At 42.6% G+C, this 21,345-nt stretch overlaps 3 protein-coding genes across 8 annotated transcripts in view; 1 reads left to right on the forward strand and 2 right to left on the reverse strand.

Moving 5' to 3' along the window:
* Positions 1 to 263: 263 nt before the first annotated feature.
* Positions 264 to 6,065, forward strand: KLHL10 (kelch like family member 10). The gene is made up of 5 exons (XM_081028389.1): positions 264 to 574; positions 2,613 to 3,102; positions 3,808 to 4,425; positions 5,235 to 5,384; positions 5,594 to 6,065. The coding sequence occupies exons 1-5, from the start codon at positions 381 to 383 to the stop codon at positions 5,966 to 5,968; spliced, it is 1,827 nt and encodes a 608-aa protein (XP_080884515.1). The 5' UTR covers positions 264 to 380; the 3' UTR covers positions 5,969 to 6,065.
* Positions 6,066 to 6,177: 112 nt separating this feature from the next.
* On the reverse strand, positions 6,178 to 17,810 carry KLHL11 (kelch like family member 11). Of its 5 annotated transcripts, none has more exons than XR_013991907.1 (4): positions 17,217 to 17,807; positions 10,033 to 11,691; positions 7,992 to 8,023; positions 6,178 to 6,584 (listed from the first exon to the last, which is right to left on the reverse strand). XR_013991907.1 is itself a non-coding variant. In XM_081028385.1 (2 exons), exons 1-2 carry the CDS (start codon positions 17,759 to 17,761, stop codon positions 10,110 to 10,112), a joined length of 2,127 nt encoding a protein of 708 aa, XP_080884511.1. In that variant the 5' UTR covers positions 17,762 to 17,810; the 3' UTR covers positions 6,178 to 10,109. The 5 variants fall into 5 exon arrangements, 1 of the variants encoding a protein (XP_080884511.1); XR_013991908.1 differs by having other exon boundaries at positions 7,992 to 8,020; positions 17,217 to 17,782; XR_013991906.1 differs by having other exon boundaries at positions 6,178 to 8,023; positions 17,217 to 17,810.
* A 1,101-nt stretch (positions 17,811 to 18,911) lies between these two features.
* Positions 18,912 to 21,345, reverse strand: part of ACLY (ATP citrate lyase) — a 39,968-nt gene continuing 37,534 nt past the window's right edge. For both annotated transcript variants that reach the window (XM_081029264.1, XM_081029265.1), the window contains 4 exons: positions 21,112 to 21,225; positions 20,665 to 20,747; positions 20,319 to 20,395; positions 18,912 to 19,908 (listed from right to left, as the gene is read on the reverse strand). In XM_081029264.1, the coding sequence (XP_080885390.1) occupies positions 19,814 to 19,908; positions 20,319 to 20,395; positions 20,665 to 20,747; positions 21,112 to 21,225 (369 nt within the window). In that variant the 3' untranslated portion in view covers positions 18,912 to 19,813. The remainder of the gene's footprint in view (positions 19,909 to 20,318; positions 20,396 to 20,664; positions 20,748 to 21,111; positions 21,226 to 21,345) is intronic.

The following is a 21,345-nucleotide window of genomic DNA, read 5'->3' on the forward strand; positions in this document are numbered from 1 at the left end:
CTACAGGGTTCCACGGGGATATGGAACTGGGCAACAGAAGTGGGAACAGGAACCAGAATTCACAAAAACTCTTACATGGTGTTGGTGGGCACAGTCCTGCTCTGGGTACAGGGACAAAGAAGGAGGTATGTGGGGTGAGCTGCAGTAGTGTGGTGGGGGAGGGGATAAGGAAGGAGGACGGGCAGGAGAGTTCCAGAACCTGAGAACACAATCCTAAGAGTGATCTCACTGCGGGTCTAGGATTCTGGAACTTGGGAGGCTGATAGGCCCTACATGAAAGATGTAGTAGGGAAAAGGAGCGACAGCTGGCTAAAGAGGCCCCCCACAACCCTCCCCAACACCCTAGGAGTACAGCCTCTCTCTGCTGGTCCCAGGGTGCAATGGAAATGGAGACCACGGCGGCCTCCACACGTTTCCACCAACCTCATATGGAGAGGAAGATGAGTGCGATGACCTGTGAGATCTTCAACGAGCTTAGGCTAGAGGGCAAGCTCTGCGACGTGGTCATCAAGGTCAATGGTTTTGAGTTCAATGCCCACAAGAACATCCTCTGTAGCTGCAGTTCCTACTTTAGGTATAACAGGGTTGCCAAACTAAGCCAAAGGGGTAATTGGGCTCATTTTGAAATATTTTGGTTCATTTCATGTGTTTAGGGAAACTATCAAAGTTCTGGACTCCTGTAGCGCGGCTCCTTTGTCTTCTGAAAAGGCTCAACTTGGGCCAGAGCTGCTTCTCTCTGATTTTCAATTAGATTTCAACCAACTATTGGTGGGCTAGCTGCCTTTTTCCTTTGCTTCTCATTCAAACCAACCTTTGGGAAGGTTGGGCACACGAACTGGGTTTCCTACTTAAATCTAGATGGCAATGCCACTTCAGCCACTCCTACGCCCCGGTAGAGATGAGCTCAAACAGGGTGATAAATTAACAAGGATTGAGGGGATGGGAAGAGGGATGAAGGGAAAGAAACCCAGAAATATTTATCAGAAGTAAAAGGGAGTTTGAGCCAAAACCATTGTAAACCAGGAAGTGGAAGGGCTATTTTGTTCACGAGCTGAAAATGTTTGAGTAATCGATTCCAATCAAGATAAGATGCGTCTCATCTGTTGCTAAAAATTCTCATTCAGCTAAGTCTACAAAAAGTCCAAATGGTACCTATTTTAAGCTTTGCAGGCCAAACAGTCTGTCGCAATTACTTCACTCTGCCTTGATAGTGGAAAAACAACCATAGATAATACCAAATGAAAGGGCATGGCTGTTCCAATAAAATTATTTATGGACACTGAAATTTGAATTTATTATCATTTCCCTGGTGTCAAAAAATACTTTTCATTTTTCCATCTAAAAATGTATAAAACATTCTTAGCTCGTGGGCAGTACAAAAAGAAGAGGTGGGCGGAATTTGGCTCAGAGACTGTAATTTTACAGACCCCTGCTCTAGATAAGAATATTATCTCTAAGCCCATATTCCCTTAAACCTCCTAGAAAAAGAAAGACAAATATATTAGGGCAGCGAATTCTGTCTTGTTCAACACCTAGAAAAGTACCTAGTTACATAGTGGAATAGTAGTCATTTTTTCATTCAATAATTATTAAGTGTGCTTATTTTGTGACAGGCACGATAGTAAGTACTGGAAATAAACCAATTAATAAAGAGATAAACATTTCTGCTCTCATGAAGCTTACCTTCTGGTAGATAGAATACACATTAAATAAATTACATATCGATCATAAGTGCTAAGGAAAAAAGGAAAATAGGGAGTGATGGGTGGCAATTTTAAATAGGATTATCACTTTGCTGACAAAGTTACATTTGAGGAAAGACATCAAGGGGAGGAGGAAGTGAGAAATATAGAGATCTGGGGCAGCCTCTAGGCAGAGGGAACAGCGGGTACAAGGACCAAAGATGGAAACATCTCTGATATATTCAAGGAAAGCAAGGCCAGCAGGGCTGGAATGGAGTGAGGGGGAAGGCGGAGGGAAATACCTCAAAGAGGTATGACTGGTCCAGATCTCAGGGGACTTTTGTAGTCCCTGGTAAAGACTTTGTATTTTACTCTAAGAAAGGAAGTCAGTGGAAGGTTTTGAGTCTGGTGACTGGGATAGGACTATAAACTCTGGAGGTGTCAAGAGCAGATGCAGGGAGATCAGTTAGGAGGTGACTGCTAATAATCTAGGCAAGAGACAGCGGTGGCTTGGACCAAGGAGGTAGCAATAGAAGTGACTAAGTTACCAACCTGTGTTGATTGAACAACATTTATCTAAAAAGTGTATTGCTCAAGTTTAATTTCCTTAAGCAAGGTAGAATTTGGTGGGCAATGGGTTGGGACAGAGATGTGGGGCTTACTCCCAGCTCTACATTCCAATTTCTCCATCCACACAGTGGGAGAAGGAGATCAGTAACCAACGTCAAAGTTCTTGTAAAGGTTCTCTTGCCCACTGTATAAAGCAGTCTGCCCTCCTCCCCTTCCCTTCCTCACCCCACTTTATTTCCGATATACTCACTGTTACACTCTTTGGTAAATGTCCAAACTCTCAACAAGAAAAGGCAGGGGAGAGCATGGCAAACCAAAGAGAAATGTTTCAGTGGCTGTTAGTTTCTTTCTTTCTTTCAGAGCTTTGTTCACAAGTGGCTGGAACAACACTGAAAAAAAGATATACAACATTCCCGGCATTTCCCCGGACATGATGAAGCTAATTATTGAATATGCATACACGAGGTCCGTTCCGATCACTCCGGACAACGTGGAGAAGCTGCTGGCTGCTGCAGACCAATTTAACATCATGGGTATCGTCAGAGGTTGCTGTGAGTTCCTCAAGTCAGAGCTGTGTTTGGATAATTGTATCGGCATCTGCAAGTTCACAGATTACTACTACTGCCCGGAACTGAGGCAGAAGGCTTACATGTTCATACTGCACAACTTCGAGGAGATGGTGAAAGTCTCAGCAGAGTTTTTAGAGCTCTCAGTCATTGAACTGAAGGATATCATTGAGAAAGATGAGCTCAATGTCAAACAAGAAGATGCTGTATTTGAAGCTATTTTAAAATGGATTTCTCACGACCCCCAAAATAGGAAGCAGCATATTTCGGTTTTGCTTCCCAAGGTAAAGTTTATTTTTTTGTGGAGTGGAGTGCTTAATTGCTCGTTTGGTTCATTTATCCCAGAGGGATTGTCCTAAGAGCCATATTCAAATGTTTGACAGATTCCAGGGCTGTATTTACATACACTTATATAGAATAGAATGCATCTTCTTCTAGTTTCTGGAATTTTGCAATTTTCTCTGCCCTTCGCTTTGCTACTTCCTTCTACCCCAGTTATATTCTTTGACCAAAATTCTCCCTGATAGTGGGGGGAAGAGCAGGAAAGGCCTTCAAAAGAATTCTAGAGGGTCTTCCTTTCACCTTTGTGTGTTCTGTGAGTTCCCCAAACCCAAGACTAGTAATCAAACCATGAGTATTGCACTCAGTTGTAGCCATTTGGTGCGAATTCATGTTATTTTACATATAGAGACATAGATATTCGATCACAGAACAATTACTACAGCTTTTGTTGGTCTGACAGTACTGTCCAGTGGCCAAGGAATGGGCTAGCTCACCGACCATTTGAGGTGTCTTCTGTCTGGCTCATTCTTAGCACCCAAATTTATACCACCTCTGAAAAACAAATAAACTGTGAGTTGTAAATTTCAAAAGCAAAACAAAATATGATCATACTATAATTCGAAGGTAGACTGTAAAACAGGATTAAGGATATGGGTTTTCCAGGCACCCTCACCTCACCTAAATGACTTTCTGCATTGCCTTCGTAGGTTCGCCTGGCCCTAATGCATGCTGAGTACTTCATGAACAATGTTAAGATGAATGACTATGTGAAAGACAGCGAGGAATGCAAGCCAGTCATCATTAATGCCCTAAAGGCCATGTATGACCTAAACATGAATGGACCCTCTAATTCTGACTTTACCAACCCACTCACCAGGCCCCGCCTGCCCTACGCCATCCTATTTGCAATTGGTGGCTGGAGTGGTGGGAGTCCTACCAATGCCATTGAGGCATATGATGCTCGGGCAGACAGATGGGTGAATGTCACTTGTGAGGAAGAGAGTCCCCGTGCCTACCACGGGGCAGCCTATTTGAAAGGCTATGTTTATATCATTGGGGGGTTTGATAGCGTAGACTATTTCAATAGCGTTAAGCGTTTTGACCCGGTCAAGAAAACTTGGCATCAGGTGGCCCCAATGCACTCCAGACGTTGCTATGTCAGCGTGACGGTCCTCAGCAATTTTATTTATGCCATGGGAGGGTTTGATGGCTATGTGCGTCTCAATACTGCTGAACGTTATGAGCCAGAGACCAATCAATGGACACTCATTGCCCCCATGCATGAACAGAGGAGTGATGCCAGTGCCACAACACTCTATGGAAAGGTAAGAACTGGGGGGTAGGGGGTGCAGGAGATGTGAATGCAAACAAGCCCAGAAATAATGAATGCTTTTGTTTTTTGGGGTGGATGGAAAACAGAAGTGGCAGTACTCCTGTGTTTCCCCGAAAATAAGACCAAGCCAGACAATCAGCTCTAACGCATCTTTTGGAGCAAAAATAATGTTTAAGACCTGGTCTTATTTTAATATAAGACTGGATATAATATAGTATAATATAATAATGGGTCTTGTATTAATTTTTGCTCCAAAAGACGCATTAGAGCTGATTGTCTGGCTAGGTCTTATTTTTGGGGAAATATAGTCACTCTGCAGTACTGTCTGTCAGATAACTAAGTGGCCCCTTGTAATTATCTTTGCTTATTTTACGTATTAAAAAAGCAAAGCACTGTCACCCCAATAAACTGAAAAAAGAAAGCAATGCATGCACATGTGGAAAAAAGAAACTCAGATTGTACAAACTGGTACCAAAAGTGTCCCCACCACCACCACCATATACAGAGGATGCCAAAAAAATGTATACACATTGTAAGAAAGGAAAAAACCTTAAAATTGTAATAAAATATACAAATAACAAAAGAATACAAGTCACGTTTGACTACTGCAATGACAAGAGGTGCTCAAAGTGGGTTACCATCAGTGTTCAGGCACTTCTGATTATGGCGAAATACTGCTTGAGCAACATTGACCAAAGTGTCCACTTGTATACATTTTTTTGGCACCCCTGGTATACACACCCTTTCTTTCCACTCCCCAGAGGTAACAATTTTAATAATCTTGGAACCATCTTCACACAGGTCTATATATGTGGTGGGTTTAACGGAAATGAATGCCTGTTTACAGCAGAAGTGTACAACACTGAGAGTAATCAGTGGACCGTCATAGCACCCATGAGAAGCAGGAGGAGTGGAATAGGCGTAATTGCTTATGGAGAACACGTGTATGCGGTGAGTTTCTCTTGTACCAGAGACGATACCCCTTGATTTTCAATTAGCAAATAGCTTAACGATACCATTCGTAAGCATCTGAAAAGCTCTTTTTCCATGGAAGATAGTGGAAGAAGGAAGTCTGCAATCACTGGGCTTCCCCTAAAAGGGCCTCCTCGGTGAATAGAATCAGGGGTTAACAGCCAACCATCTTCCTTCGCTGTCCACAGGTAGGCGGCTTTGATGGAGCCAATCGACTGAGGAGTGCAGAAGCCTACAGCCCCGTGGCCAACACTTGGCGCACCATCCCCACGATGTTTAATCCTCGTAGTAACTTTGGCATTGAGGTGGTAGACGACCTCTTATTTGTGGTGGGCGGCTTTAATGGCTTTACCACCACCTTTAACGTGGAGTGCTATGATGAGAAGACGGACGAGTGGTATGACGCTCACGACATGAGCATATACCGCAGTGCTCTGAGCTGCTGTGTGGTGCCAGGGCTGGCCAACGTTGGGGAATACGCCGCTAGAAGGGACAACTTCACAGGACTAGCGCTGCGAGATGAAGTCAAGTACTCCGCTTCGACAAGTACCCTACCTGTATGAGCCTCTTCATTTAGCTAATAAAAAGTCTAAGCAATAAGAATTCTTTTTTAAAATAAATGCAGTGTTTAAACTTGTAAGAGTACTGGAAAATGTTCAACTTAAGGGAGCCAAGGGTTGGATGAATGAGGGAGTAGGAGGGAAGGAAGAAAGCAATGATATTCAACAGTGCATACTTAAAAATGAAAAAAAAGTACACAGTGCAAACCAGCTCTAACGAAATACGTTTATTTAAAACTTACATTGCGATGATTTAACACAGAACAAGACAGCTTTAGGAACACAAAACAAGCTATTTTACACGGTAATGTGTCAAAGTGTCCTACATTCCTCATCTCCTGTGATGGACAGGAGAGAGTCAGGATTATACTTCTAGTAAAGTAGGAGCTTGGATACTACTGGCTCCCGAAATTCACTGTATATCAGCTTGAACTACATATTTATTTTACAAATAACTCAATGAGCCCCAGCACAGGGATGCTAAGATCTTCAAACATCTAGCAAGCACTACTTTTCACGAGTGCATTATGCAGGAGGATCGGGTTAACAGCAAGTGCTCTACTGTATGTGCTTCTGTCAGACATTCGCAGTAATGGTCATAGAGCGTAAGACAAAAGCCCTACAAAGGTAAGCGACAAATAGCAGTTATTTGGCTATCTAAATTCCTCAAAGGAAAATGACTACTATATTATGTTATTGTTATTCTATCACATCACTCAACTAGGAGCTCTTTTGTTTGAATGACCAGAACTCGTTAAAATGTAAGCATTGTAACAAAAATGGACTATTCTCAAGAAAGTAACAAACTGGAGTGATGAACTGTGCCAATTGTTTAACAGTTAAAAAGGAGACTGAACTGTTTCTCAAATATTCTACAGTTAAACAGCAACCTAGCAGCACGCTATTTTTCTAGTGTATGCAGAAAACTTGCTTCACAATTCTGTATGTTTTCAAAAGACACAAAAGTTGGCCAATATATCCTTTTTATTTAAGCTTAATTTGAGGACAGTACACAAAAAGTTCCTTTAGTTATGCTTGATTAGGCCAAGTAACTAAAATACACAATTTAGCTTACCTGTCTACCTATAATATAAGTGTTCATATTAGAATTATGAAGCAGAGAATAAAGTATTTAAACACACCACATGCTACACTAGTCAAGAAACATGAAGAGGAAAAAAGTGTGCCCTTTAGAAACTGCCTTTCCAGCAGCCCAAAGGGTTTAAAATACAAAAGCACACAAATCTTCGATAAACGCTGTCTTTCTAGCTCCAAACATCTGTTCTATATTTAAAAAGTCGGTATTTTAAAATGTTTTGGTCCCAGAAATACTATACAAAACCAACTGATCAAAACAAAACTGATGTCAATGAATTTTGAAAAATATTTTTGAATTGACACAGCAAAAGCAAAGTTGAATACCAAGATACACAAGACTAATCATGCAAATAACTGTGAGATACTTAAACATTAAGCTCATGACTGACATTCTCAATATATACCACTGATTTTTTTTTTTTTTTAAACTATGGTGGGGTAGGTATAGTTAAAAGATATCCATTCTGAGACATAAGCAGCTTCACTCAAAGTTATGTATAGTTGTTACTTTTTGTATACTCAATTCCTCTCTTTTCCTTCCATAAACCAAAACCAAAACAAACAAACAAAAAACCCGGTTCGCTTAAATACACATTTTAAAGCTGTCTTTTTAATTGCTTAAATACCAAGCACAATCTTTACGTTTTCATCAAAGAAGGAAATTTCTTTCCCAAAGAGCCATTTTAGGCTGGTCATAATCAGAACCTTTCCAAATATGCTGGGAAGTTATTTCCAGTTTAGAATTTCAGAATGTCAGCCTTGAACGGATTTAAGCAAATCTGGTTTCTTCCCTGATTAACAAGTTAGTTAGGATATTTCAGAAACACAAGTTATTGATGTGAAATCACACACGTGAATTCAAATATGAAAATTAGAAATTCAATAGTCAGGAAAACCTGCACACATCATCATGCAAGGAAGGACTTACCCCTTTTTTTCACTCATGGCCTAGGCTGCCTGCTGGGTTAAAAAACAACAATTTCAATCAAGTTTTCAAAACCAGATTATACCTAAATCTTATGAGTTATAATTTCTGCCACATTATTTGAAAAAAAGACAACCCTCCAAATAAATTGGTAATGACTGTCTCAGAAAACAACCCTGAGACAAAAAAACCCCACAAAAAAACAAAACAAAAAAAATCCCAAATCCTTACATCATATCCTTCTGGAAAGAAACTGGCATCCCAATGAGCTACTAAATTCCTTAACCACCACCAAGAAAAGGAAGTTTGCTAGCATAGTCTATCAGAGAGAAATGAGGACTTCATTCAATGAGCTTTTTTCTGTCTTACTTGCATAGACCTCTCATAGCTAAGAATTAGCACTTTTCAGAATCCAATGGCTTTTATTAAAATAACTACAAATAAATGGAAATTGAGAAAATGGTAGAGGTGGGGTAAGACAATATGTCCTCATATAGAAATATGACTTACAGTTTCCTATCTCCACCCCAGTCTAAGATAGTTTTAAAGCAGATTTCCAACATTTATTGAAAATCTTTGTCCTAGGCAGGGATGCCAATTTAGAAATTTTAGGGTAGTTCTTAGTATAGAGTCCAAAGGCTAAACATTAATAGTCTTGCAGCAAATTGACAGCCAAAATTTCTAGTTGTACTTTTTTCTTTTGATGTTTAATACAACTAATAAGGAGGATAAAACTAATAAAGGACTAGGGGAAAAAAAAATCACTGCACTTAGAAGTCAACTTCTAGAATAGTATTCTGGAATGTCTAATAAAGTAAAAATAGTCTGAAAGAAACAAAGAAAATATACTGGACCCACACTGCAAACAGGAGGAGCATGAGTTAACTGAGTGTTAAAAGGGTCAACCTGAGTGCTAATTTATATAAAGCTTGGGAGTGTGTAAGAGAATCAGAAAAATACATAAAAATAAATAAAAGATAACTACAGCTTTTTAAGAGCCAGAATTATGCACTTAAATTTGGTATTCCTGGCTCAGGTAGAGTTCCAATTAAAGTCCAGGGCAACTGGGTAAGACATTATAACAATCGGGCTGAGAAATAATAAGGCTTCTCTTTAGCAACATTTCTCTAAATTGCTATTTCCTTCCCATTTTGAGAAAAGTGTCTTTTAGAAAAGAATGAGGAGGATTCTATACAATATGCATTAAAGCAAAAATTAAAATTGAAGGCATCAAGTGTCGATTGTCATAGGCATTATTTACACTGATTAACTTATCCTCAAGCCTGCAACTCCAGGAAAAAAGTGTTTTTTAATTTTGTAATGCCTTTGATTTCTCAGTCTATATTAATAATACTTCTCTTCTTAGAGAAACAAATTTCACACGTATGTAACGTCCTCTGTATTTAGTCAATCAGCTAAAGATCAATACTCTTGCCAACTACCATCATCTCAGAGCAATGGCTTGAAGTCATTAAGTCAGTTGCTAAAGAAATGAAAAATATTCAAAATATGCATGCGCCAATCACAAATTTCTCTTCAGTGATCTTTTTTTAGAAAGAAACAAAACAGTATTTCTAGATAAACAACAAAATACCAATGCAAACATTCTGAAATCATCTTGCTGAAATATTGTGCTTTTTCCTTCAGATTTCAGTCTATTGCACATACCTCCTGCAGAGAAAGGCTATGTGTTAAGTTCTGATCTTTTCAAAACCAACCATTCAGGAAAAAATGAAAAGGAGTATCAAAATGAATGTGCAAATAAAATTGGTGCTCAAAGCATGTTCGAAACATGTCCCTCAGACAAAGGAGTTATAACTTCTTGGCAGAAAAACAGCCAAGTAAACAGCTGGTATTCCCACTTGTCTTTAAAAAGATCTTACTTAGCTGGCACATACACAGAAACCAAAGACAGGAAAAGACAGCACGCTAACAAAATATCACCACTTTTTGAACTGAGTTTCCCAGTCTGCAGTTTTTTTAACTATATCTCCTTTCTATCGGGCCATAATCCATTCAGGTAGAAAATAAGTTATCGACATACTTTTTCAAGTAACAGTCTGGATGTCTTCAGCCTCGAGAAACAGGTGTAACTGTTTGAAGCTTCACATATTAGAGAACCTAGCATTCGATCTGAGAGCTTGGCACTCGCCGCATGTTTAGTGCATGCCGATGTATTTCTTGCATCTGTCTGATCCGGTCCTTCTGCCACATTAAGTTTTGAGGCATAGGGTATCTCTGTGTGCCATGCAAGTACCGGTACGGGATTCTCACATGACAAGCGGTGGCTCTACAACGAGGCTGTGGCATGGGAGGAAGGAGCATCCACCTCTTTCTCTCAGCACAGTACCGGTAGGCTTCTTTCCGATACTGCTTGTCAATATCATCACTGTTTTTCCAGCCTCCAATAATGAAAACGTCATCTTTGTAATAGCAAATGGCTGCTCCTTCGATGCTCAGAACTTCTGGAGGTAAGCTTTCAAGGATCTCATCGGAAACTTGGCTGGCAATTTTTCTTACTGCCTCTTCATTTTCTAGAGAATAACTCTTGGGACAGCATGATGCCGTCTGATAGAAGTTTGAATGAACCACAGACATTTGGAAAAAGCAGTAATTGTCAATAAGTGGCAATGATTCCACATCTTGCCACTGTCGAGTCTCTGTATCATAGCAAGTAATTACTGCCTTTAAGCCGTCTTCGGTGTCCCGGTCCACAGGTGTGCGGGCGGCGATGTACACAAACCGGTCTTCAATGGCTAGTGCTTTGACATCTCGGAGAATCTTTGGTGCTGATTCCAGGTTGTGCCATTTATCAAGCTCGGGATTATACACAGTTACATCTTTAAAGCCAGGACTAAAGTTGCCGTGTCCTCCAATGCTGTAGAGTTTCCCTTTGACTTCTGTTAGCCCAAAAGAATGCTTCCTTGTCATTAGACTACAAACATGTTCCCACGTATTCAAATTTGGGTTGTATCTTTCCACAGTTTTAGCAAACCCTGGCTCCATGGATCCAGCAACATATACATAGGATTCTGTTACTGCTACAGCATGTCCATCCAGGTGATTATGAATGTGGGGCAGGTTTACCCATCTGTCCTCATCGACAAAATATCCCACACATTCACTTAAATAGTCCCCCCCTTCTGACACGCCTCCAATAACCATGATCACATCCATGTTTTGCCCATAGCGAGGTAATAATGAAACATGAGAAGCGGGATGCTGGAACGTGCCAGACTGTATGTTCTCGGCTCTCAGGGCATGCCTCTCTACAGCATCGGCCACTAACTTGACGCAAACTTCGTTATTAGCCACCAGCCTCTCTGGTTTGACATGCCGAGTAAGGTAAGTGGGTTTCATCTGGGACAATCTGAGCAATTTAAAAAGTTCTTCAAAGTACCTCTCTCTCTCTTCAGCATTTCTCTGAACCCACTTCAGAACCGTTTCAAAGAGAACCTCTTCTGAATCAACTGTAATTTCCAAGTCCGACAGCCAGTCTCGAATGAGATGGAAAGGTAAAGTATAAAACTCCTCGTCCTGAATTACTTTGTGGAAATTTCTCCGTATCATATCGGCAGCTTTCAGAGCGAGTTGACTCAGGGTATACATGTGAGCTAAGCTATGAATGGCCACACAGTTAGAGAGATGAAGTTTTTTCTTGAGAAATTCTCCACAAAATTCTTTTAAACGAATTAATAGGAACCTAAAATCAAGAAAAAGAAGGATTTTCAATGTACATATTTTATATGGTTGCATTTTGAGAGCATCTGGGTTATACAAATTGAAATGGTTAAGTATCATCTCACTTTGTGCCCAACCGCTGAAAAAAAGCAAATTCCCCCGAATTAAAAAGGATTATGCTACAAAGTATGTTGAAAACCATATATAAAATCATCTTTATGTATTTTTCATTATTTACATTAGTTTATATATAAATTATATATTATGCGTAATACATCTAATACACTCACGCACACACACATATACACAAAATGGAGTTTTTTAATCATGTAAGGTTTTTCAGAAAATATCCTTTAATAAAGTACAAACAATCCCATACTTTATTTCCACTTTAATTTGCCGTGGGCAAAGGCAAATCCCAATTCAAACTTGTCTAGGTCATCCTGTCCTAATCCCTGGACAGTCACCAGCCTCTTCTTCAGAGAGGCAGGGTCTCAGTGGGAAAACTTGATGAAGCATTGATTACATGCATGGGGACTATGGTTCCTAGAAGGCTGTTTACTCAAGCATCAGAAGGAATAGCAGTGGCGGCTGTGTGTCACGGGTTTAAATCTTCACCAGAGGTTTCTACCTCATCAGCCAGTGAGGGCAGGGGTTGCTGGAGAGGTGGGGGGGAGGTTGGCCGGAGCTGAGGGCTCACTAAAGCGGGGATGGTAAAGCAAACTCCAACCTCTGAAGCAGCCAGGAAATAAAACAACAATAAAAAACACGTGTAGGACAGTCAAGGTTTAAAAAAGAAAGGGGGGGATAAAAAAGAAAAAATGTGGTTTGGCATGTAGCTGACTAGAAACTGTCCACCTAAATATTTTTAAAAAGATTTTTATTAAAATATAGCTAACATACAATATTATATTAGTTTCAGGTGTACACCATAGTTATTCAACATTTATAGACCTAAAGAAGTGATCACCATGATAAGTCCAGCAACCGTCTGACACCGCACCATGCTATCCCAATACTGACTATTCCCCATGCTGCACATTATATCTTCATGACTTATTGGTTTTATACCTGGAAAATTTGAACCTATTATTCCCCTTCACCTTTCCTCCCTCTCTTTTTTTAATTTTTTCAATTACAGTTGACATTCAATATTATTTTATATTCATTTCAGGTGTATAGCATAGTGGTTAGACATTTCTATGTTTTAAGAAGTGATCCCCCCTAAATCGTCTAGTTCCCAACTGGCACTCTACATAGTTATTACATTATTGATTATATCCCCTGTGCTTTACGTTACATCCCCAGGACTATTTTGTAACTACCAATTTGCATTTCTTAATCCCTTACCTTTTTCACCATGCCCCCAACCCCTCCCATCTATCACCGAGATAAATCTAGTATCCGACACTATACATAGTTATGTCAATATTATTGAGTATATTCCTTATGCAATACCCTACATCCCTACGACTGTGTAACCAATATAATCCCTTCGCCCTTTTCCACTCGTTCCCAAACCCCCTCCCATCTGGCAACCATCAAAATGTTTTCTATATCTATGAGTTTGTTTCTGTTTTGTTTATTTTGTTCTTTAGATTACACTCATAAGTGAAATCATATGACATTTGTCTTTCTGTCTGACTTACGGCATGCACTCAGTATAACATCCTCTTGGTCCATTCATGTTGTTGCAGATGGGAAAATTTCATTCTTTTTTTTTTTTTTATGGCTAAACTAAACTTGTTTAAAGTTAAACTTAAAAAAAAAAAAAAAGGGCCAGCCCGGTGGCTCAGGTGGTTGGAGCACCTAGCTCCGAGGTTGCTGGTTCGATTCCCACAGGGGCCAGTGAGCTGGGCCCTCTATAGATTGTGAACAACAGCTCCCCCTTGAGCTGGGGTGCTGTGAGCAGCTGGGGGGTTGGCGTGAGCTGCCACGGGCCGCTGTGCTGCCGTTGGCTACTGTGTGCTGCCAGGAGCGGCTGGTGGCCAGCGTGAGTGGCCGGCAGCCAGTGTGAGTGGCCTGTAGCCAGCATGGTGTGCTGCTGTGGGCTACCGTGTGGCTGCCAGGAGCGGCCAGTGGCCAGTGTGAGTGGCCGGCAGCCAGTGTGAGTGGCCGGTAGCCAGCATGGTGTGCTGCTGTGGGCTACCGTGTGGCTGCCAGGAGCAGCCAGTGGCCAGCGTGAGTGGCCAGCAGCCAGCATGAGTGGCCAGCATCTAGTGTGAGTGGCTGGCAGCTGGTGAGAGTTGCCATGAGCTGCTGTGAGTGGCCGACTGATGACCAACTGCCTGAGGGGGGTGGGGGGGAAGCGCAAGGCTCATAATACCAGCACGGGCCAGGCAGCTGTATCCAGTATCCTACACAACTAGACTGAGAAACAATGGCTTGAACCAGAGTGGGGCGGGGAGGCAGAAGAGGGAAAAAAGAATCATTTTAGCCAAATCCATAAATCTGGCAGAATTCCGCCCTGAGGGCGGCCAAAAATAAGAATAAGTCCCCAGAACGGAGAACCTTGAACCTTAAACAATATAACGATGACTTTATCAGTCCAGACCTCTGTAATTCAGTAACCATTTGTTATGGTTATTGTGTTTCATAAGTATCTAACAATGATATAAAGATGAATAAGATAGGCTCCCTTCACCCTCTTCAGGGAACATACCATCTTAGACAGAAAACAAAGCCAAGGTGGAATGGTAAGAGCTCCAGCGGCTCTCAAACATGTCTGAGTGCCAGAGTCACTAGATTTCCTGCTCTCCATGCCAGCAAACTCCTATTTTCCAGGTAATTCTGACACATACTCCCTTGGACAGGTGTTTGGAAACACTGTTCTATGAAAACAATAGCTATCATATACGAGGCATTTGCCATGTGATGGGTGTTGTGCCGGGCACTTCCTACGATTTATAAGTGCCGTGCAAGGTGGACATGATCAACAGACAATATGGGAGGGAAGGGCAGTAAGGAGAGGGATCCTGCCTCAAGAGCTAACGGTAGATTAGATGTGATGGTTGCAGAGCACTCAGAACTGCCTAACACAAGGCAGCTACTCAGCAGCTGGCAGATGGAAACAAGAGTTTCAAGTAAATTGCCTGGGGTATTGTCCCTTCACCCCCAACCCCCTAATAAAACAGGAAAAATCTGAAAAACCCAAGCTCACATGACAGAAGAAACACAACATGAATGAGTGCAATAACCCTTTATCCATTTTCATTCAACAAACCCTGCTCTCTTAGATTTAGACCCACCCCACTCCACCTTCCAATGGGGTGACCCAACCTCATGCTTTGAGAAAACACAAACAATCAGGCAGAAACTTCCTCTTCCCACCACCCAATCTACCTACCTGCAGCTGTACCCTTTACTTTGCCCTCCCAGCCCACCTTTTCCATTTTTAATATGGATTCTATCCCCTTCTTGGTTTCAAGGGCTTTGCTCCTGCAATTATTCTTCCACTCCAATAACATCGATTTGTCCCCTTCCACTGATTCATTTTTCATCAGCACACAAAAATGCTCTAGTATCTCCTATCCTGTGTGTGTGTAGTAGAGACCTCCCCTTGGACTCCTCCCCCAACATTTCTACATTTAACACTTTTCTGATCCTCTTTTTAGTAAGACCTAAATGGCTCTGTCACTGCCATCAAGGACCTCTATTATCACCAAATTCAATGTCCACTTATGGTTGAGAGAATTGACATGACTGGCTACCCCCTCCCTGACACCCTTTCTTTCTAGGCTTCCAAGAGATCAGTCTTCTCTGCTCGTTCCTCTTTTACATTTTGAAGAACCTCAGGGCTCAGTTCTGTCCCTTCTCTATCTACTCTCTCTTCCTAAGTAATTTCATCCAGTCTCATAGCTTTAATTACCATCTATATGCTGATTTCCTCCCAATCTCTAGCTCCCAATGCTCTGATATCAAACTGCCTACTCAAATATCTCTTGGACCAATACCGAGCTCCCGATCTTCCTCCCAAACTTGCTTTCCTGCAGTTTCCCACATCTTAATAAACAAACAACTCCATCTTTCCAATTGCTTGCGTCAAAAAACTAGCAATCTTTCCCTCACACCCCACATCAAGTCAGCAAATTCATCTCCTCTATCTTAAAAAATATGTCTAGAATTGAAGTACTTATCACTTTTGCTTCTCCCTCCCCAACCCAAGCCTCAACCCCCTCTGAGACAACCTCCTAAATCGTCTCTTGCTTCTGCCCTTGCAACCCCTTCCCCATCAGCCCATCTTTTTTTCAACATAGCAGAATTCTTCAAATCAGATCGCATCATTCCTCTGCCCCAAACCTTCCCATGTCATTCAAAGAGCTCAGGTCCTTTCTCAGGCCAACAAGGCCCTATGGGATCAGAATCTATTCCCATGTCCACCCTCGGGCCTCTCCTACCCCTCAGTCTGCATCCCTTTGATCCAGCCATACTGGCCTCCTGCCATTCTTCACCTCCAGACAAGCTCGGCCTTTCCACCGTTGTCCCCTACCTGGAACATTCTTTACCTTGCCTCCTCCAGTTCTTTGCAAAATGTCTTCGTGAGGCATCCTCTGTTCAATTAAAAAACAACAACAGCTCCTCTCCACCAGCACTTTCTATATGTCCCCACCATGTTTTTTCATCATAGCTTTAACCATCATCCAACAGGCTATCTATGTCACTTATTTATTGTCCATCTACAAACTGTGAGTGCAACAAGGAAAGGGACTTTTGTCCGTTGTGTTTACTGCTGAATCCCCAGCACCTTTAACCTTTAACAAATATTTGATATTTGGTGCATTAATAGGTACTCAGCAGGTATTTGTTAAAATAATGTATCTGAAACATAACACCGCCAAAAAACACTCCTGTATAAAATGGCATTCACCTGCCTCTTTCCTAACCAGTCTCTGGAGCATCCATTGGGCCCTTCAATCCATTTTCTACAGTAGCAGAATCATCTTTTAAAATATTTAAATCAGACCATTTCGTCACCTAGCTTCCCATCACCCAGTAAAATCCAAACTCCTTATTCCAACGCATCTCACACACCCTTCTCCTTTTCACACACTAGCTCCAGCCCCACTGGATTTTTCTTTTTGAGTTTTTTAAGCCAAAGTGGATCCTGCCCGGAGGCCTCTGCGGTATCTGCCTGGAATGATCACTCCCCATCTTCGCACGGCCAGTTAGTTCTTCCTTGCCTTTCAGAGGTCGGTTGAAATGTCACCTCCTCAGAAAGGTCTTTCCTCCAACCAATCACTATCTTTTCGTTCCTTTTTAATGTCAACACAGCACTCATTACAGGAGGACTTTCTTTTTCATTGCCTTTGCCCCTCCACCTGGAACCTGCGCTCCCTAAGGTCGCCCTCGCCGGACTGGCCGGCTGCATCCTCAGTGCCCCGAGCAAAGGCGGGCCCACAGCACACAGTGGGCACCCCACGAGTGAGAAACGCGTGCCTGCGCGCGGGGCCCCCCGGAGCCCACCGGTCGGCACTGCGCGCCCCGCCTTCCCCGGCGCCCGGGCCAGAGGCGGCCCCGGGGCGGCCCGCACCCCCGCCGCCCGCCTACCTGTCCGCCAACTCCAGCACCTCGTGCACGCTGCCCGTGCTAACGCGGATGCGCCCCGTGTACATGTACTCGATAACGGCCTCCACCGTGTCGGGTTCGGGCCCGGGCTCCGAGCTCCACTTGCGCATCTCCACCCGGCCCGAGCGGGACTCGGAGAACTGGCCCGAGAGCAGCGGCGTGAAGTACTCAGTGGCGGCGGCCAGCACCGAGCGGTGGGCCCGAAACTCGCGGCCTCCGGCACCACCAAAGCACAGCGTAATGTCACAGAAGAGGCCCTGGCGCCGCTGCTCGTTCTGCCTCCACGACAGCTCCGAGCAGTGAGAGCTGCACTCGAAATCCTCGGCCTCCGGGCCCGGATCGCCCCCGCTCGCCTCCAAGGCGGATAAGCCGGGCCCGGACCCGAAGTCCACCGTGCCGCTGCCTCTGACTTCGGCAGCCAGGCCCGCTGAGCCGCCGGCGGCCGTCTCCATGCTCTCCATCTCCAGCACCTGCAGAGACGCAGCCGCAGCGGCGGCTGCCGCGGCCGCCACCGCCGCAGCCGCCATCTTGACGACGCCGCGCCCGGGGGCCGCAGTCTCAGAACGATCCAGCCGTTCTGGTGCGACACAGAGGGATTCTGGGAATAAATAGTGAGCGCGGGGCGGAGCCGGCCGGCCGCGGGTACTGCGCACGCGCCGCCGCGCCCGACCCACGCCGTCCAACCTGGGATAACAAGACTTGACAGTACTGCTCTCCAGATGTAATTGCTGCCCCCGAGGCGTCCCACTCCTGTTTCGGTGGGGGGTGGCTTGTGTCCTTCCCCTCAGTGAGTAGCCTGCAATTCGTAGTTATTTTGTAAAACAAAAGCCACCTTAGACCATCACCCATTGTTAAGTGTCTGGGGTAGCAAGCAACAAAGGATTGTTATTTAAAAGATTTAAATGGTTTTGGAGGAAAATTTTAAAAAAAAGGACTTGAGCCCCAGCTAAGCGGATGAGGGTGAGCTAGTTACTTATTATCTCTGAACTAATTTACCTTCTAAAAACAGGAATAGTACCTACGTTGGAAGATTGCTGTGGATTAAATGAGATGATGCTTGTTAAGTGTTTTGCAGTGTTTGGGCCATAGCTATTGTTCCCTATACACACTTGTTTAAAAAAAAAAAAAATGACCACAGCCACTTTTGGGTTTTAAGCAAGGAAGTGGCTCAATTACATGTTTTGAAAACTATCACTGGTGGCTGCATGGATGATGGACTGCAAGGGGTCAAAAGTAGAACTAGGGGCACAAGTTAGCAGACCAGACATGGATCCCTCAGAGGGAAAATTAAATGGTAAATTGGGTGGCAACTAGACTTATTGTGATCATTTCAGTGGTTACAAATATCAAATCATTGTTGTACACCTGAGACTAATAGTAGTATTTGTCAGTTATACTTAAAAAAAAAAAAGATACATCCACAGGACTTGACAACTAGATAGAGAAGTCGAGGAAAGGATGACTCCGAAGTTGTGGGCTTTGAATAACACGGTGGTTAGAGCTTTGGTTCCCATTCACTGAGAAAGATGGAGTTGCAGGTTTAGCGGTGGGTATTTGTTTTTGGAAAATAGGTGTTTTGATTCTTTTTTAAAGAGATGGATTAACATTTTTAAAATTACATGTAGTAAAATTAATAGAAAGTACACTTCAAAGGAATGCAGATGAAAGAGACAGCAGTATGTATTCACTGTTAACTATTTATTTAAATCAAATGATGATAATACAGAGAAGAGACTGAGGTGGCAGCTGCCCAGAATCTTTTGGATTACAGATGCAAAGTGACTGGAGGTGAGTCCTTGGACCCACACTTCAGTAAAATACAAGTCAGTTGCATGAATACAGAGAACATGAGACACAAGACATTTCACAGCTTTTTGCTTTGCGTTTCCATTTTAAACATATGTATGTTACAACTTTACATTTTAAATTACTACTCCACATATTTTGTGACAATGGCTAAGGATGCAATGGTTTCATAACCCTGACAGAAGCAGACTGTAGTTAGTCTGCAACATGGAACATTTCAGTGGGATACCAAACAAACCCTTCACATATGACATATAAAAAGATCCTTAAAAAAAAACACACACACACACACAAAAACAGACTAATACAATGCTTTTCATGTTATAGGAATAGGACAAACAAGACATTAAGGGTGCTTTAAATGTATAGTATCTTGAGGTCTTAAAAGCTTCATTCCCTTCCTCCAAGAGAAAAAAAAATTTTAACTAATGGAAAGAAGAAAGCAACATCATTAAGGCCCTACCATAAGGAAAAACACTACCCTGACAGTGCTTAGATGCTTTTACATTAATAAATACAGCAGGTAGCAGAGCAAATGTCACAGGTATTAGCTTGGTGTTTATTTCAATGCTTATAAAAAAAAACCCATTAAGCTTCTTTGTGTAGACTGGACAGTGTTAGCCTGTCAGTGTTGGTGTTCGGTGCCTGTACACCAGTGACTGTTTACATTCCAGGCCCATCCTATAGCAAGCTCCAGTACTAGCTGTCTGTGCACTGTTTCCCAGGGGAAGAGTTCTTGTCTTCTCTTTACCGCAGCAGGGTTCCTGGCTCAGTTACATGCTCATGTGTTCCGGGAGAACATATGAAATATCATCCCATGGGTGACGATACAGCCCCTGCTTCAGCCTCTTCTGATCAAGATAGTGTCCTAAAATGGAGCACATGAATCTTTTTATTAAGAGTTGGTGAACTTGTCAAGTTTGGTGAAGGAGACAGGACAAGGGAGGGAAAGCTTTCTAATATAAAATGGTAGGTACAAAGAAATGGGGAAGTAAATCCAGATCCATTCCATAGGTAGATGCCAGGCGTGGTAAAAAGAAACTGTTGGATTTAATTTTGTTTTCCTGGGCTCACAATGAAGTCATTTCCAAAAACAAAGAAACAAAGATAAAGATAAGGGGCAACTGACAGTAAGAAAGACAGAACTGGGAACAATGATAAAGTCAATGTGACATCTCTTGTGGAAACTCACCACATGGGTAAGTGGTGTTGCTGGACCATGGGGTAAAAAAAAATCCCCCAGAAAACTCTTTAAACAAGAACAAACAACAGACTCACCAATGAAGCCCATACTCCTTCCCAGCACAAAGATGCCATTGAGGGCTCCAATGTCAATATATTCATCAGCTTCCTCCCTGCAACACACAAACAACGTGTAGTTTTAAAATGGCTCACGTGACCACCCTCTTCCCCAAGATGGTCCGACTTCTGCCCAGGAACGAGAAGCTAGCTCTCTCTGACTTTAAAGTGGAAAAGGGGTGCTCTGGGTATTAGGAGTAGAGGCAGTGTTTTTCCTTTATTTTCTAAGTCCTCTATGATGAGCATGCATTGCTTTTAATGTTGGGTGAGAACAACAACAAAAATCAATAAGCACTGGGAAGAAGCAAAGGGCTGCAAAGCTCACCGAGTAAAGGACCCACAGTTTCTAAGCATGTCTACAAATGCAACTCCGATGAAGCCATCTACATTCAGGATAAGGTTTGGTTTCTGGGAAAGAAAAAAATTCAAAGCATCTATCATGATTTCTCATTGTTTTTCTTATCATTTTCCTGCTACTACCATACCATGCATTCTGATCACCATTTAAAATCCTCCCACCAAAGCATCCCATTTGGTTTGAAGAGACTGTCATACTTACTAGTTCAATCCCCACGGTCTAGCAAAGGACCTAACACCTAGCTGACACTTAGTACATGTCTGCTGAACTTAAGTTATGCAACAGAAATAAAAATCTTCCAGAAAACCAGGTTTGACTTGAGCCGCACAATCAAAAGGTAACCTGGTTCTCTCCTTTTTCCCAAGAGATCCATCCTAAACTATGATTCAGGAATTAGGGACATTTTTCTTTTACCTTCGAGGTGGTAATCTTCTCCACTTCCAGCGCATAGTCGAGCAGGGGGGTGGCAGGGAAGTGCTGCTTGACGTAATCTTTGAGGATCTGCACTCGCATGTCTGGGTTGTTTATCTAGAAAGTGACTCAAAGTTACAGAGGAATCCACTCTAACCTGCTGTTAAGGGACGTTCACACTCATGTTGCAGGTAGACACCACTGGGCAGCATTTCATCTCCAGGTGTGTTTCAGGGA

Source organism: Rhinolophus hipposideros (assembly GCF_964194185.1).
Source record: "Rhinolophus hipposideros genome assembly, chromosome: 20".
In the NCBI taxonomy this organism is placed as follows: Eukaryota; Metazoa; Chordata; class Mammalia; order Chiroptera; family Rhinolophidae; genus Rhinolophus; species Rhinolophus hipposideros.

Excerpts from the sequence above, each read along its gene's own strand:
- KLHL10 (XM_081028389.1), top strand. The coding sequence starts at position 381 with ATGGAAATGGAGACCACGGCGGCCTCCACACGTTTCCACCAACCTCAT. Across the intron at positions 575-2,612 it reads AGCTGCAGTTCCTACTTTAG|AGCTTTGTTCACAAGTGGCT; the intron begins GTATAACAGGGT and ends TCTTTCTTTCAG. Across the intron at positions 3,103-3,807 it reads TTTCGGTTTTGCTTCCCAAG|GTTCGCCTGGCCCTAATGCA; the intron begins GTAAAGTTTATT and ends TTGCCTTCGTAG.
- KLHL11 (XM_081028385.1), bottom strand. The coding sequence starts at position 17,761 with ATGGCGGCTGCGGCGGTGGCGGCCGCGGCAGCCGCCGCTGCGGCTGCG. Across the intron at positions 11,692-17,216 it reads GTGCTGGAGTTGGCGGACAG|GTTCCTATTAATTCGTTTAA; the intron begins GTAGGCGGGCGG and ends TCTTGATTTTAG.